The 15,916-nt window shown below is 48.7% G+C and overlaps 1 protein-coding gene across 2 annotated transcripts in view; it reads left to right on the top strand.

Moving 5' to 3' along the window:
* Window positions 1–15,587, top strand: part of LOC133769018 (ubiquinol-cytochrome c reductase complex assembly factor 1) — a 133,835-nt gene extending 118,248 nt beyond the window's left edge. For both annotated transcript variants that reach the window (XM_062204098.1, XM_062204097.1), the window contains exons 8-10: window positions 2,532–2,609; window positions 11,082–11,195; window positions 14,184–15,587. In XM_062204098.1, the coding sequence (XP_062060082.1) occupies window positions 2,532–2,609; window positions 11,082–11,195; window positions 14,184–14,318 (327 nt within the window). In that variant the 3' untranslated portion in view covers window positions 14,319–15,587. The remainder of the gene's footprint in view (window positions 1–2,531; window positions 2,610–11,081; window positions 11,196–14,183) is intronic.
* The last annotated feature ends 329 nt before the right edge of the window (window positions 15,588–15,916 follow it).

Genomic DNA, 15,916 nt, shown 5'->3' with positions numbered 1-15,916 from the left:
AAGGTATGCAGCAGCAGCAGCAGCAACAACACAAACAAAGCCAACCAGTGTCATTGGATAGAACATTCTATGCATGGGACTCAGGCCCAGGTGTTGGGGATGCCAAGATTGATTGGACATGTTTCATATAACCCTTGAGTAGTTTGCACACTAGTGAGACAGACTGGTACATAAGCAACTCTGCCTCATTGTGTTCCCAAGGGTGGGACTGGGTAAGGGACAGGGGGATGTGCACACAGAGAGCAGGAAAGATGGATGGTTAACAGGGCCTGGGTTGAAGGTGGGTGGGAAAGGTCATGGTTTACACTCCCAGCTACATCCATTCTCACATTTTCCAGCCCTGAGCTTCACAATTCTCTCTTCATTTTTGAAAATTGTCCATGACTATAAAGTATTGGAGCTGGTTTTAGTTTTATATAAACAAACCAAAAGGTATTACTCATATTTCCTTGCATTTGCAGAGCACTCTGTAGTTTACCAAGGCTTTCAGCACAAGTTGTTAAATTAATGAATGAATACGTACTAAGTCATTTGCTCTTCAAATAGCCCTGTGTTTAGGGTGTTTAAAAGACAAAGAGTGTTGTGGCATAGCAGATTAAACCACTGTCTGCAATGCTGGCATCTCGTATGGGCACTGGTTCTAGTCCTGGCTGTCCCATTTTAGATCCAGCTCCCTGCTAATGACCTGGGAAAGCAGCAGGAGATGGCCCAAGTGTTTGGGCCCCTGCACCCACATGGGAGACCCAGAAGAAGCTCCTGCCTCTTGCCTCAGCCTGGCCCAGCCCTAGCAGTTTTGGCCATCTGGGGAGTGACCAATGGGTGCAAGATCTCTCTTTCTGTGTCTCTCCTTCTCTCTGTGTAACTCTTTCAAATAAATAAATCTTTTAAAAAAAAAAGAGAGAGAGAGAGAAGGAAATGGATTCGGAGAAATTGACTTGCTCAAGATCACATCCTGTGTACATAACAGAGCTATGACTTGAACACAGGTTTTCTGACTCTAAGTCCAGTTCCTTTCAACTCATTCTGCCTTCTTCAGGGACCAGTTATGAACCACAGGAGAAAAATCACTCAGTCATTGATCTGTGAATCAAAGCCAAATTATCCTCCTGTAGACGGGAACCTGTAGAACTAAGAAGCTTGGACTTTGGATTCAGACTCACCTGAACGCTAATCTCAGTTTTTTATTTTCTTTTTTAACTAATTTGCTGTGAGACTCAAGGCAACTTACTTCACCTGTCTGAGTCTCTCAGTCACCTGTGGTCTGTTGGTGACTGTAACACATCTGTCTCTGAGTTCTGGTCATGGAGGAAGTGAGATCTATGGCAGGTGTTCAGTAAGTGGAGAAGAAGGTGGGATTGTTGTAGTTAGGGTTATTAAGCACAAATCTTATTCTCCATATAAAGACTCAAGTAAGTGACTTTTATGTGCTTCTAAAAGCCGTCAGGTTGAACAGTGAATCCTCATTCTGAGTTACACATTACATTGGACTTTGTGCTGGAATCTGAGGGCAGTACAACTGGAGCCCAGCCCTCAGTGCTATCACTGTCTGGAGGTTAAAGCTTTACTGTATTGAAGACGTTCAGTGGCCCGCAGCCAGGCACCGGCGCCTCCTGGGCATTCTCTGAGAGGACGGGTCTCACTGGTCTCACTGGAATTGCATTTCTGCACGTCGCTTAGCACTGTCTGACACTTCAGAGGTGCTCGTCTTCCTCTTCCTCTTCCTCCACTGCCTTAGAGGCTCTCCTTTCTCCTCAGCGTCTCACTCACAGTCCCCACTCTCCTCCTTTTTCCCTCCTCTCACAACTTCCTTTTGTTCTTTTGTCACAACAATCTCTTTGTAAGTGGCTCGTAAGAAGTTTCCTTACGTGGTCCCAACATACCTTTCCAGTATTCCTGCCTGTTCAACTCTCCCTGAAGCACCATACACTTTCTTTCCAGTTCTGGCACCTTTGTACACCTTGTTCTCTCTTTCTAGAATGCTCTGTCTCCTCCCCCTCATTATCTCCTGTTGAACTCCCCATCCTCCAAGCTCAGCTTAAATATTACCCCCTAGAGAACTCTTCCTTAGCTTCCACAAGCAAAGGTCATTTGCACTGAAAATAATTTATCATTTAGCATATTTGGAATAGGGCTTGAGGCAATATGTTGCAGTATAATTATTTTTATGTAAAATATATTCTTATATAAAGTGTATACTTGTATCTAGTATGTTTTCGTGCTAGTATACACTCCAATCAAGAAACTATATCTTACACTTAGTGTTCATAGGATCCATCTAGCATGAAACCAGACATTTAATTGGGGCCCAGTTCATTAAACTGACTATCTTGTGTTATTTGTAATCAGAACCTAAAAGAAGTTGGCAAATTGGGGACAACCCCTACAGAACAGAGAATTGGGAATGTACAAGCATCTTTTCAGGGGCCCTCTCTGTAATTCTGCTAAGAATATGATACCTCAGCATCAAAGATCATACTTTTTAGGAATTTTTCTTTTATTTTATACATTATTTTTACCATTTGTTTCTACAGGTTAACCCCTATATCCTGAAGAAGAACATGATCCTCATGACAAATAATTTCTATGCAGCAATCTTGGGATATGATGAGGTAAGATCCTTTGTCGAGTCTTAGGCCAAATAGTGCCTCCCACAACAAAAGCTTTCTTTTTTCAAATAATTTATTCCAAGGTCTCCTTTTAAATTTTTTCATATTTATTTATTTAGAGAGCCAGTGGGCAGAGTAGATAGACAGAGCAAGAGTTCCTCTATCTGCTAGTTTATTCCCCAAATGCCCACAGTAGCTGTGCTGGAAGCTGGGAACTCAATCCAGGTCTTCCACATATGTGGCAGGGACCCAAGTATTTGAGCCATCGCCTGCTGCTTTCCTAGGATGTATATTAGCAGGAAGCTGGAATTGAGAGTGTAGCTGGGACTCAAACCAAGATATCTCCATATGGGTTACAGGCATCCCAATGCTAGGCCAAATGCTTGCCCCTGTCTCCCACCAACAAAAGCTTTTGATGAGAACTTCTGAGGGAAGCTTCCAGCCATCATTACAGCTTCCCATTTGGCTTTGTATTTCTTCATCCTCAATGACTAGGCAACTAGAATGAATGTGCCCAGTGGTTTGCCCAGTTATTGAGAGATAGCATCACACAGTATAGTCAAATCATCCAACTAGCCAGCATTTATCGAGGACCTGCTGGGTACCTGATGGAGGGACAAAGACAAATCAGACACGGTCTTCTAGAAGAATTACACATTTTTACTTTAATGATAAAGCAATAATAGTCATTTTTAAAGTTCATCAAATTGTAAATAAATGGCTGAGGCAGAAAGGGAAAGCCCATTTCCTCTCCTACCAAGTTCTCTGCCCCAGAAGAAACCTTCTTTAAACGTTCATTGGGTATCTTTCCAGAGGTTACCTGTACATAGACAAAAGCACCTTAGTAATTTCCTTTTTTATGAAAATGGGAGTTACATGATACACTGTATTTTATAACATGCTTTTTTCTTTTAAAAAAGATTTATTTATTGAAAGGCAGAGTGACAGGGCAGAGGGAAAGAGATCTTCCATCTGCTGGTTCAGTCCCCAAATGGCTGCAATGGTCAGGGCTGGGCCAGGCCAAAGCCAGGAATCTTCCTGCTGCACCATCATAGCACCAGCCTCTTTAACTTTGTGTTTTCACTGAGCAGCATATCTTGGGTGTCCTTTCGTATCTGAACATTTAAATCTATACATAGATTTTTAAAGATTTATTTATTTAATTTGAAAGAGTCATGGGGTGGGGGTAGATCTTCCATGCGCTAGTTTACTCCCCAGGTAGCCGCAATGGCCAGGGCTGGGCCAGGCCAAGTCAGGAGCCAGGAGCTTCATCTAGGTCTCTCACGTGGGTGGCAAGGGCTCAAACACTTGGGCCTTCTGCTGTTTTTCCCAGGCCATTAGCAGGGAGCTGGATCAGAAGTGGAGCAGCTGGGCCACGAATTGGCACCCATATGGCATGCCAGCGTCGCAGGCAGCAGCTTGACAGGTTGTACCACAGCACCAGCCCCCAATTTTTTTTTTTAATTGCAAAGTATACATACATAAAATTTATCGTTTTCACCATTTTTTAAAAAGATTTTTAAAAAATATTTATTTATTTGAAAGGCAGAGTTACAGAGAGGCAGAGGCAGAGAGAGAGTGAGGTCTTCCATCCACTGGTTCACTCCCCAGATGGCTGCAATGGCCAGAACTGTGCTAATATGAAAGCAGGAGCCAGCAGCTTTTTCTGGGTCTCATGGTTGCAAGGGCCCAAGGACTTGAGCCATCTTCTTCTTCTTTCCCAGGCCATAGCAGAGAGCTGGATTGGAAGTGAAGCAGCTGGGACTCGAACTGGTGCCCATGTGGGATTCTGGCACTATAGGCGGTGGCTTTACCCACTACGCCACTGTGCAGGCCCCTCATTTTCACCATTTTTAAACGTATGGTTCAGTGCAGTATATTCCCATTGTTATGTAACCATCCATCACAATCCATCTCTTGAGTTACTGAGCAGTAATTCCCCCCACACACACACACCCAGTTCCTGGCAGCCACCATTTACTTTCTGTCTATGAATTTGACTACTCTAGACACCTCGTGTCCGTGGAAGCAGCATATCTGTGACTGGCTTGTTTCACTTTGCATAATGGCCTCAAGTTTCATCCATGTTATGGCATCTGTCTCACTCTCTACCCCCAGTATTTATTTTGGAAATTTCGAGCATGTAGAAAGTTAAAGAATGAGGTGATAAACACCTGTGTGCACACCACCAGGATCCATCATTCCTCATCATTTTAATAAACCATGTGCTTTTACACTCATTTTGTGGTTAGCTCCAGATTTAATGTGAGTGTCCCACAGGTGTAGCTCATTCTGCTCTCCCTGGACTCACAGCACTCACCGTACTGGTGTTAACTGTCACCCTGGCTGGGTGTGGTGCCAATACTTACTGAGTCCATATTTCTGTTACCTAGCGTAGTGCTTGGCACGTGGTAGGTGAGGAGATAGGAAGAGAGGAAATGCACGGAAAGGTAGGAACTAGAGTTCAGGCTGAGTATGAGCCTGAAGATGATTAAAGCCAAAAGGTAAGTTAAGGTGAATTTAATCCAAAAAAGTAAGTTAAATTAGTTGCTTCGGGTTACAAGACTAGTTAAAATTGAAGTCTCTTGATTCTTGATTACAATGTCTACAGATAGAAGAAAGAAATTTAGATTGTATGACACACACATTAATTTAATGTGAGCTTTTGGGAGTCATGGGAATCAAGAAACAGCTTACATACACATCAGTTGTTACATTAGATGCATCCTTTTTTTATTTTTTAGGAAGGAAGAAAGTTTATTTTGGTTTACAGTTTTGGGAAGTTCACCATCCAAGATTGGGCAGCCCTAATAGTCTGGCTTCTCTGATGGCAGAACATGTCACATCAGATGCATTCTGACTTCAGAAATCTTACAGTGAGGTTTGGGATTGAGGAGACATAGCTGTCAGCATTTACTTGTGGTCCTTACTGCAGGCGGTTCTGTTGGCTCCGCTGATTTCTTTCATCAATATTAATAAACGTGCGCTGAGTCCGTCTCGGCAGAGCCATTTTCCTGACCCTACCTGACCACAGGAATTGTCCGGGGTGCTTTCTAAACCTAACTCTTGAGACCTCTCTGAAGATTCCAGGTCAGCAGCACCCCAGGATCTCCCAAGAGCTGGAAAGCTTGGGGAATATACTGATCACTTGGGAAACTGTAAAAATATCTGGGCCCTGTCCTCAAAACGTCCTGATTTATTTGGAACTGGTGGATGTCTGTAGAGGTAAAACTTCTCCAGGTGATTTTAATGTGTCTGTGACCTGCCTGGAGGCCCAGGCAAAATCTGAATTCTGATCCAATGAGCCTAGGCTGGGGCCTGAGAGTCTGCACTGCTAACAGGTGCAGGTGATATGTGAGCAGCCATTTTGCAGACCACATTTGAAGTCACAAGTTTCCAGAACGGCCCAGTACTCACCACATAAAGCTATTTTTTTAAATGACTTTATATATAGATGTAGATATGGATTTGAAAGGCCACGTTAGAGAAGAGAAGAGAGGGAGTGAAAGCAAGATTGATCTTTCATCTCCAAATGGCCATAACAGCCAGGGCTGGGCCAGGCCAAAGCCAGGAGCCTGGAACTGCATCCAGGTCTCCTCTCTGGGCCACAGGAACCCAAGTACTTGGGTTGTCTTCTGCTGCTTTCCCAGACGCATTAGAAGGGAGCTGGATTGGAAGTAAAGCAGCTGGGGCCCAAACCAGCACTCATATGGGAAGCTGGCATCCTGTACCACAAAACCGCTGCCCCATTATGCTAGTCCCAAACATGTAATTTAAATTAATTGAGCAAAATAATAAATGCAGTTCCCCAGCCACGTTAGTCACATTTCAGGTGCTCAGTAACTAAGTGACCAGTGGCTACCATATTGGCTGTGCAGGTATAGGACATTTCCATAATCGCAGAAAGTTCTTTTGGACAGTGTAGTTCTGCAGCAGCCTTTTGCTACAATCTTGCTTGGTGTTCCCTTTCCTGGACACTTTGGAACCTTCCTGGGTTTTTTGCTTTGTTTTGATGCCAGATATAGGGAACCTTTTTTTCTGCCAAGGGCCATTTGAATATTCACAACATCATTCACAGGCCATACAAAACTATCAGCTTAGGGGCCGGCGCTGTGGCTTAGCAGGGAAAGCCGCTGCCATCTGCAGTGCTGGCATCTCATGTGGGCACCGGTTCAAGTCCCAGCTGCCCTACTTCCGATCCAGCTCTCTGCTATGGCCTGGGAAAGCAGTGAAAGATGACCCAAGTCCTTGGGCCCCTCCACCCATGTGGGAAACCCATAAGAAGCTCCTAGCTCTTGCATTCGGATTTGCGCAGCTCCAGCCATTGTGGCCAATTGGGGAGTGAACCAGCGGATGGAAGACCTCTCTCTCTCTCTGCCTCTCCTCTCTCTGTGTAACTCTGACTTTCATGTAAAATAAATAAAATATTTTTTAAAAATTATCAGCTTAAAAACTAGCCTGCTATAGATTTATTGAAGTTCAAGTCCTGCCTGTGGTTGCCTTAGTATGGCCAGAACAGATGATTTCATGGACCTTAAATGGTCTGCAGGCTGGTTGTTACTCATCTTTGCTCATGTGATCCAAAGTGCCCTGTGAACTTCTAGGCCACCATGAACTGTTTCCATTGTTACATGCCCTTTGTCTCCCGTTGCCTACCTTCTTGTGAGGCTGTTCACCTCACTGCCCACCTCCCTCATTCTGTGCCAGATTGAGATTCTACTGGACAATGAGATGTTGATGGCGATGGCTGAGTCTTGGTCTGCTTTGTACCTTGGGGCCTAGTTCAGGAACTGGCACTTTGTAGACACTCCTGTAAATGTTCAGTGAACAAGAATTGTCTGTCACTTTCCAGATCCTCCCCATTCTATTTATTTACATCTGAAAGGCATAGAGAGACAAAGGGAGAGAAAAATACAGAGATCTTCCATCTGCTGGTTTACTCCCCAGATGCCTGCAACAGCCAGGGCTAGGACAGGCCGAAGCCAGTGCCCTGCAACCCAGTCCAGATCTCCCATGTGAGAGGTAGGGACCCAAGTACTTTGAGTCATCACCTACTGCATCCCAGAATGTGCTTTAGCAGGCAACTAGATCAAAAGAAAAATGGGGACTCAAACTCAGGCCCTCTGATATAGGATGCAAGCGTCCCAGGTAGCATCTTAACTGTGGTGCCAAATACCCACCTCCAAGCCCTCCCCATTATGGCCCTCTTCTCCATAAATCTTTCCCTTGCCTCTGTAGATCTCTTTTGTTTTTATTCTGAATTTTGGCACCCATCTACCATTCATCCGTTCATCTATCCGTTTGGGAGGTATTTAGTGAGTCTTTACCATATGTGATGTGTGGAGAATATTTGGTGAATAAAACATGGTCTCTCTTGCTTCTCGGCCTTTTGGCTAAGATCAAGTGTAGTAGAACATGGTCTCTTTCCCACTGGAGCTTGCCTTCTAACTGAGAGGTAGATGGTGAACAAGTAAACAAACAAACAAATATCTAGTTGCAAAAAGCATGCAGTGATAGTGACAGAGAAAGGCAGCATAGACTTAAGACCGATGGCTGGAGAGGCAGCCATGGACACATCACGTGGAATCCTGCTCTGCTGTTTGGCATTTGTTCCTTCTTGTTTATTCTTGTTGCTGTTGGATGTGCTTTGTCCCGTCTGCTGGACTGCAAACGCCCTGAGAGCTGACACCACGATTCTGTGTTCTTAGCATCATGCTGAGCACACAGTGGTGTCAGATCAGTTGTCACTGAGTGAAACTCTGCCGCTAAGCCCCCAGGACATTCCTTCCTGCTGGCCAGCAGTCGCTGTACCCCTCCATGACTACCATTTCCTGAAGGCTGCTTGTGAGGGGAAGCAGGCAGGCACCCTCTTAGACAGTGAGAACATTGCTGTGCAATTAAGCGTTTGGCTGCTAGATTTCCTCTCCTCCTCTGCTTCCTTAGTTTAAACTGGCACTCTCAGGCGAGTCTCCATTTGTTCTCACGGACTTCCTCTCATTCTGGAGGAAAGAAAGCCCCTCTATGCCAGGTACTGTGTTCTGACTGGAACTGCCCAGGCACGTGCCCTTCCCCCCCTCATCATTAGATGCTGGTCTAGTTCTACTACCAGCTGGCTGGATAACCTGTAAGCTCAGTGTTCATACCTTTTAAATGGGCATGATAATGTTTGTCCTGCCTGGTGCACACAGTCATTAGGAATGGGTTTGTGAGGAGACATGACAGCCCGGGACAGCCAGTTCGCCATCACTGTTAAGGAGCCTGTATCATCCTTTTCTTCTGACTTCCCAGGAACTCCTGATTGATGATTTGCCCCTCCTTGGCCATCTCATCTGCCACCAAGCAGCAGGCTTTGGTGCCCAGGCTTTTCCTGACCCAGGGTCTGCTCATTCTCCAAGTTCTCAGGACACCTGCTCCTGTTGGCACTCCATTCCTTCCCATGGAGCGCGTACGTGTGGGTCACTGCCAGCAGCATCTGGCATGCCCAGGGCACTGCAGACACTGGCAGACTGTTGTTAGCAAAACGCTGGGGATGGTGATGTGCCTGATCTTGTCCCTGGCCCCTTTCGCCACCTGCCAGAAGGTGGCTTTCCTGACTCAGCCTGCAGGCCAGGGCGCTCTGGAGCGGGGGCAACTGTAGGAGTGTTGAACAGAGGGCATTTGGAGCAGGTGGAATGTTTTCCACCCAACTGTCAGCACTCCACATGGACATGGCCCTTCCTGACTGCAGGCCTAGAGCCAGACCTCACATACCACAGGGCCCCAGAGGCCAGACCACAGTGTAACACGGGTAAATGATCCTGGGTCTTTGAGTAATGTTTACCACTCCCAGAGCCTTTGATAGCCATTATCTCTTAGTTCTAACAGCTCTGTGGGGGGCGTATTCTTATGCTTATTTAACACGTGAGATGCTGAGGCTCAGAAGAGGGTTAATAGCTTTTCCAAGGCCATGTGGTCATCAGGTGACAGCTGCCAGAAGCTGGCATTTGAACTCAGAGGGTCTGGCTCCCAGATCCCGCTGTTGTTTTGGCTATGTCCACAGCTGCCTGCCATGCACACTTCTTATCTTTGATTCAACATGTTACCCCTAACAAAACACCTTCATGTTGTCTTATTTTTATAAGTCAAGGATGTTGTAAGTAGAGCAAGTATTTTCATCCCTTTTTAATAACTGAGAAGGCTAAGACACAGGTTTACTGAATTGCCACTGTCACCAAACTTGGCAGTGGCAGAACTAGGATTTGATCTGATCCTTGACCTCCAAGTCAGCACTTGGGTTCCACACACTGACTTGGCACCAGGACAAGGCAACTCCTCAACTTTTCCCTTCAAGCACCCTCGCTCCAGGGAACAAGACCCTCACCTCTCCTTCCCTAGAGGTCCAAGTTAGAAAATGGTCCTGGCCTGTGGCTGAGGTTCTTGTGAATCTCTTTGATTTTTGGGCTTCCCAACAGAAGTCTTCCCTGTGCCAGGAGAGATTCTCTGTGGTCTTCTCAGGCTCATGGCAGACCGGCTGAACAGCATAGCCTAGGCCAGCCGTTTCCAGCCCAGGGTTGGGTAACTGAAGACAAGTACCCACTTCTTCCCCATTGTAGATTTGTGCCTTTGGACCAAGCATAAAGATGCAGTCCAGGGGCCAGCGCTGTGGTGTAGTGGCTAGGGCTGCCACCTGCAGTGCCAGCATCCTATATGGGCACCGATTCAAGTCCCAGCTGCTCCACTTCCAATCTGGCTCTCTGCTGTGGCCTGGGAAAGCAGTAGAAGATGGCCCAAGTCTTTGGGCCCCTGCATCCACGTGAGAGACCTGGAAGAAGCTCCTGGCTCCTGGCTTCAGATTGGCGCAGCTCCAGCTGTTGCAGCCAAATGGGGAATGAACCAGTAGATGAAAGACCTCTCTCTCTCTCTGCCTCTCCTTCTCTGTGTAACTCTTTCAAATAAATAAAAAAAATTTTTAAAGATTTATTTATTTATTTGAAAGAGTTACAGAGAGAAGTAGAGCCAGAGAGAGATCTTCCATCCACTGATTCACTCCCCAGATGACCGCAGTGGCCAGAGCTGAGCTGAGCCACCACAGTGCCAGCCTGGATAAATAAATCTTTAAAAAACAAACAGATGTTTTTTGCCTCCCTCCATGTCCTGTGGACACCAGCAGGAGCAGCTGTGCTCTTCCTAGCCTCTCAAGTGTGGAACAGCGGGAGCTGTGCCTGGGAAGGTCCACTGGACACATGTCCCTGCTGTGCCTCTCCTCACCTCTGGGTCCCATGTTCTTCCTGTGTCTGCTAAATGAAGGGGCTGCACCAGCTGTTCTCATAAGAGCCCTTCCAGCTCTGTGGTGTAGCTGTCCCACTTCTGTCTCAGAGTCTGCGAGGTCCTCCTGAGCCAGTTGTGTGATGGCCAGCGTGCTCACAGTGTCCCGGCTTTGGTGTCACGGCCTGTGGTACTCCCCACTCAGGAAACAAGTTGTGCTGTGTGTTGCAGGGGATCCTGTCAGATGATCGTGGGTTGGCTGCTGCTCTCTGGAGAACCTTCTTCAATCAGAAGTGTGAAGACCCTCGGCAGCTTGAGTTGCTGGTGGAGTATGTGAGGAAGCAGGTGTGCGCCCTCCCCCGCCCCCCCAAGGCCTTGTGGAAAGCGGGTGCTCCCTGAGTCTGTGGACGCTGGACAATGAGGATCGTGCGAGGTTGAGTTAGCAGGGGCCTGTCTGAGGGAACTTTGACCACGTCCCTTAAGCAGCAGGCATCTTCTGTGTGGCCAGCCATGAACTAGGCAGGGGGCAGGGGATGGGAGTGACTGAGAGAGAAGGCAGTGAGTAACCTCTTCCTTTCAGAAATGGGAAGTCACTCATTCACTGCACATTTCCTTATCTGCTGTTTGCCAGGTTCCATGCTAGATACTGGGCCCATGGAGTCCTGAAAGAAACGGGCATTGGGTATAGTGGCAGCCGACTGCTGTGTCCGGATTCCTGTCCTGCTCCTGATTTCTAGTGGAACTGGGCTGCAGGCAGTGTTCCACAGATAGCCCCAGCCTCGTCCCACAGTCAAGCGAAGTCCCCACTTCAGTTTCTCACCACTTTGGCCACATCAGAGCTCTTGGAGAAAAGTTTCACAGTAAAGACTGCTTACCTATACGGCCCTCCTTGAACCCATGGAGAAGTAACTCATGATCCTGCTCCCAGGGCCCACACTGAAGAGAACTCATACTTTATGGATGAGTGCGCTGAGTGATAGGGACAAGGAATGTGGAGGCTGTCCCAGGATCTCCAGTGAGTCAGCTGCACAGCTGGCCTCAGACCCCAAGCCGGGTGATCCACGTGGCCACTGGAGACCTCAGGTGCCCCAGACAGCTCATCAGCTCAGCTGTCCCATGAGTCACGCCTTTGCTTCCTGAGCCTAGCTAGGAAGGGCTTGTGCCATAGTTGTCCCCTTGTTCACCTGTATCCACGGCCTTCAAATCTCAACATCAGGAAAGGGAAGGTCAGACCCCAGCTCTTGGGGAGAAGACTCGGACCATCGTACTGGCTATGGCCAGTTGGCTACCAGAAAAGCTACTGGGGCTACTGGGGCTCTTCAGACCTAGAGGGTAAAGAACCCCAGAAGCCAGGGATTCTGTTTGACCATTCTTCAAATCTGCCAGAGTCCGGGAGACAGCACCATGGCCAGGGGGCCCCATGCACAGGGCATCCTGAGCCTGGCACTGTTGACCGGACTCAGTCTCGGAAGGGAGCCTGAGTTGGCAAAGCATGTGCTGTGTTTTCTGAGCACTCCACTCAGGTTTCCATCTGCCATGGTGGGCTTGTGCCAGAGTCTGGCAGGGCACAGCTGGGACCCCTCTGGAGACCCTAAAGAAAGGGGCTACCACAACCAGTGTCCCTGTAAGGAGGCCCGAACTTGTGGTACCAATGAGAGTTGGGGAGTAGGAAAACAGCGATGGGCCTCTAAGGGATGCCAGAAGCTTCGATGGGAACTCAGTTCTGTCATCAATCCTTTGAACACCTGCTGTGCCAGTCACTGTGATAGGAAAGGAGAGATTGCTAAGGCCTGGCACTGCCCCTGAGGAGCCAGCTCATGGTTTGGTGAGGAAGACGGCGAGGCACCCAGCCAGCCCTGGAGTGAATGGGTCTGTGGTGCCATCCAGCTTGTCCGGAGTGCTGTGGAAGGCAGGGCAGGGAGAGGTTCCTGCTGACCCCATGGACTAGGGAGGACTGTAGTCCTGCACCATTGTGTGCTGCCTGGTATGTTCAGTGGGCCAAGACCCAGTCAGAGAATGTGTTGAGTTTTTAACCCAAGAGATGGGCAAAGTGGTGGCATTCAGCACAGAAATGGAGCAGTTGGACGGCGGAGTGGGCTTTGGAGAAGGTGACAGTTCAGTTAAGCCTGAACAGCCTGAAGTTGAAGCATCAGGACTAGGAATTCCTGGAAGAAGGGGGGGACCCAAGGCTCAAAGTAGAGCCTCTAGTTCCCCTCCCTGCTCCCCCAAATCGAGGCTTATCTTTCTAAGTCGGGTGCTGACTTGTGCTCTGATCAACTCTCACCCTGGATTTTGCCCTTCTGCTTGGAGGCATTTCTCATTGTGCTGCCCTCCTTACTTGCAGGCTCCTGGGAGTCCTCCAGAGATGGACTCCGGAGACCCAGCCCTTGTTCACTCCCTGGCCTCTTGCAGAGCCACCTGAGCCCACTTCCTGAGCTGCTCTCCTTCCCCTCCATCCACAAGAGCCTCCCTCCGTAGAGAGCATCTGGTACTGAGGTTCCTAGGGACAGCGTCCAGGGGTCCAGCATTGCCCAGGCCAGTGACATCCGGAGCTCACCAGCTCTGTGCCCAAAGTCTGAAGGCTGAAGACAGCCCAGAGGGTCTTGAATGGTGTCTCCAGATGTCAGAGCAGCTGTCAGTTTGGGGAGCAGGAGGGGACAACATTGGGTGGCTCCGGTTCTAGAGGGAACACTGAGGCTTGGTGGTGAAAGCTGCCAGGCAGCAGAAGAGCTCTGGGATTACAGCCGTCTTGATGGCAGAGCTGTTCATGGGCATGGGCTCTCCCGGCCGTCCTGGAAGCATGGCACTGGGGCACTGACCAGCACCAGGGCCACTAGAGGACAGTGGAGGTATACAAAGTAGGAAAACTTTCAAGTGAGTAGTGCTGTGTGCATGCAGTACTGTATGTACCTCTCCTGAGTCCCCTCTATGAGACAGGGAACTAAATAGCAGAGAGAGGAAGTGGCCTCCTTGGGAACACCACCAAGAAGGGGTAGAATTGGGATTTGTTGTTGTCACAGGATGTCTTCTGTGAGTCACAAGCCCTGACTTCCTGCTGCAGGAGCTCTCTAGGGCGGGCCTATGGGGGATGTCCTTGGTGGGTATGTGGTACGAGATGCTCCAAAACCTTCCCAGTGAGCTTCCCCGGGACTTCTCTCTCCAAACCTTAGTGAAATAACCTGGGAGATCAGAAACCCCCTGGTGGGGAGCTAGCATGGCCAGAAGTCCCCTCATGTCCTCTTCCCTCTCTCCCTCGGGGAGGCTGGTTCCTCGTGCCAGCTCACATTTGTCCTGTCATCGTCTCTTCCTCTGTTCCCTGCTCTCTCCATGCAGATGCAGTACCTGGACTCCATGAATGGTGAAGACCTGCTTCTGACAGGGGAGGTGAGCTGGCGCCCTCTAGTGGAGAAGAATCCTCAGAGCATCCTGAAGCCCCTTTCGCCCACGTACAATGACGAGGGTCTTTGACATGCTGCTCCCTCTGGACTTTTGGCCAGCTGGCTTTGAAGAACTTCCAGGAGAGAAGTGACTGTTTAGCCCAGGACCCTGCAGAGAGTGGCCTGAACTGACCTGTGAACAGCCTCTGTCAAATACCTGGCCCTTCCTGTGTTGCATCTCCTCTTACTGTGCCCAGGAGTCTGTTCTGGTGGGGTGCAGCCCTGGGAGAATGCCTGGCTTTTCCTCAGGAGATGCTCCAAGCAGGAGCTCCCTGAGGGCATACTCCCCATGTTCTTTCAGCAGCCACGTGTGGTTGGCAACTTTTCCAAAGGCTCAGGAAGGGACAGGTTAGAAAGGGGACACCCCACTACGGGCCAGCTGTGGCCTAGGAGCGTTTGTAACGCTGCCAACTCAAGATGGGTAACCACGTTGTATCCCTTAGCTCTGGGCCATGGGGTTGAGCGGCCATTAAAAGAAACAGAGACTTATCTCCGCCAGGCTCTTCTTTATTCTAAGGTCTTTTAGAAACTTCCTGGCTGCTGGATGTCCTGAGCCACTCTGCCCAGCTCCGTTAGAACCAGGGTGAGGGGAGAGGTCAGGAGAGTGTGCTGCAGCTTTGCCTGCAGGACACGGACGTGGGCCAGTGCCTGCAAGCCAGTCCTCCGGGATGCAGGAGCCTCAGAGGGCCGAGGGGCTTGGCCCATCCTGGGTCATTTGGAAAGAGGCCTTGAGAACAAAGGTCCCTTTGTCACCCCATGAACTGGGTGAGGAGCGTGCGTCTTTCCTGTCTTGGCCTCCCCTTCTGGGAGATGGTAGAGAAAAGAGATCATTCGTCCCCGCGTTCCACCCCCTTCCAACTTCCGGAGCCACCTTGGGCAGAGCTCTCCACACCATCCCCTCCTCCCTCTTGTGTGGGTCATGTCTTGGGGGACTTTCTTAAATCGAAGAAAGGGGCGGGGAACCGTATTGCCCCTCCCTCCCCCATCAAACTTCCTTCATTTAACTTGCTATAAAATGAGTCATATAAAGAAACTCTATATGGGTGAGGTATATCCCACTTCTGTGAAAACATTACAAATCATCCCGCCTTCTCTCAGTTTATTTAAGAAGCTTTTGTTGCGCACAGAGCTCTAGAGTGAAGCCTCTCTGTGTGTGAGATAATAACACCTTGTAACTCATTACAGCTGGGCACTGTTTACATAAACCAGAGCTGAGCCAGGCAGGAATTTGCTGATTAATTTATTTTTAATGGAGTGAAGTATACCATGCACCAAAATAAACTTTACTGTGTGTACCTAACTGCTCCTGGAATGGATGGAAAAATTAATGGAACAGATTTTGGCTCCCAACTCTACACATTAATTCATATATAAAAGTTATTTGAGCGTTAACCCATTTGCTGCCCAGGGCAGCTCCCCAGCCACAGATTCCAGCCCACAGCCCCAGTTCAGCTACCGGGCTTGCCGGGGAATCCTGGAACCTCAGATGGGGAAGGAACCATAACGGTTGTTGGGCCCGCTCCCGCTCCAGAGCTTCACTCCCCTTCTTAGTTGGCCCCTCTCCGTGCTGGCCCCCGATGGGTCCTTCCAGCAACACATAGATGGTCCCTGCCTGCAGAGCCTATCTGC

The sequence above is a fragment of the Lepus europaeus genome, chromosome 10 (genome assembly GCF_033115175.1).
Source record: "Lepus europaeus isolate LE1 chromosome 10, mLepTim1.pri, whole genome shotgun sequence".
In the NCBI taxonomy this organism is placed as follows: Eukaryota; Metazoa; Chordata; class Mammalia; order Lagomorpha; family Leporidae; genus Lepus; species Lepus europaeus.
This window is presented reverse-complemented; position numbering and strand designations above follow the sequence as displayed.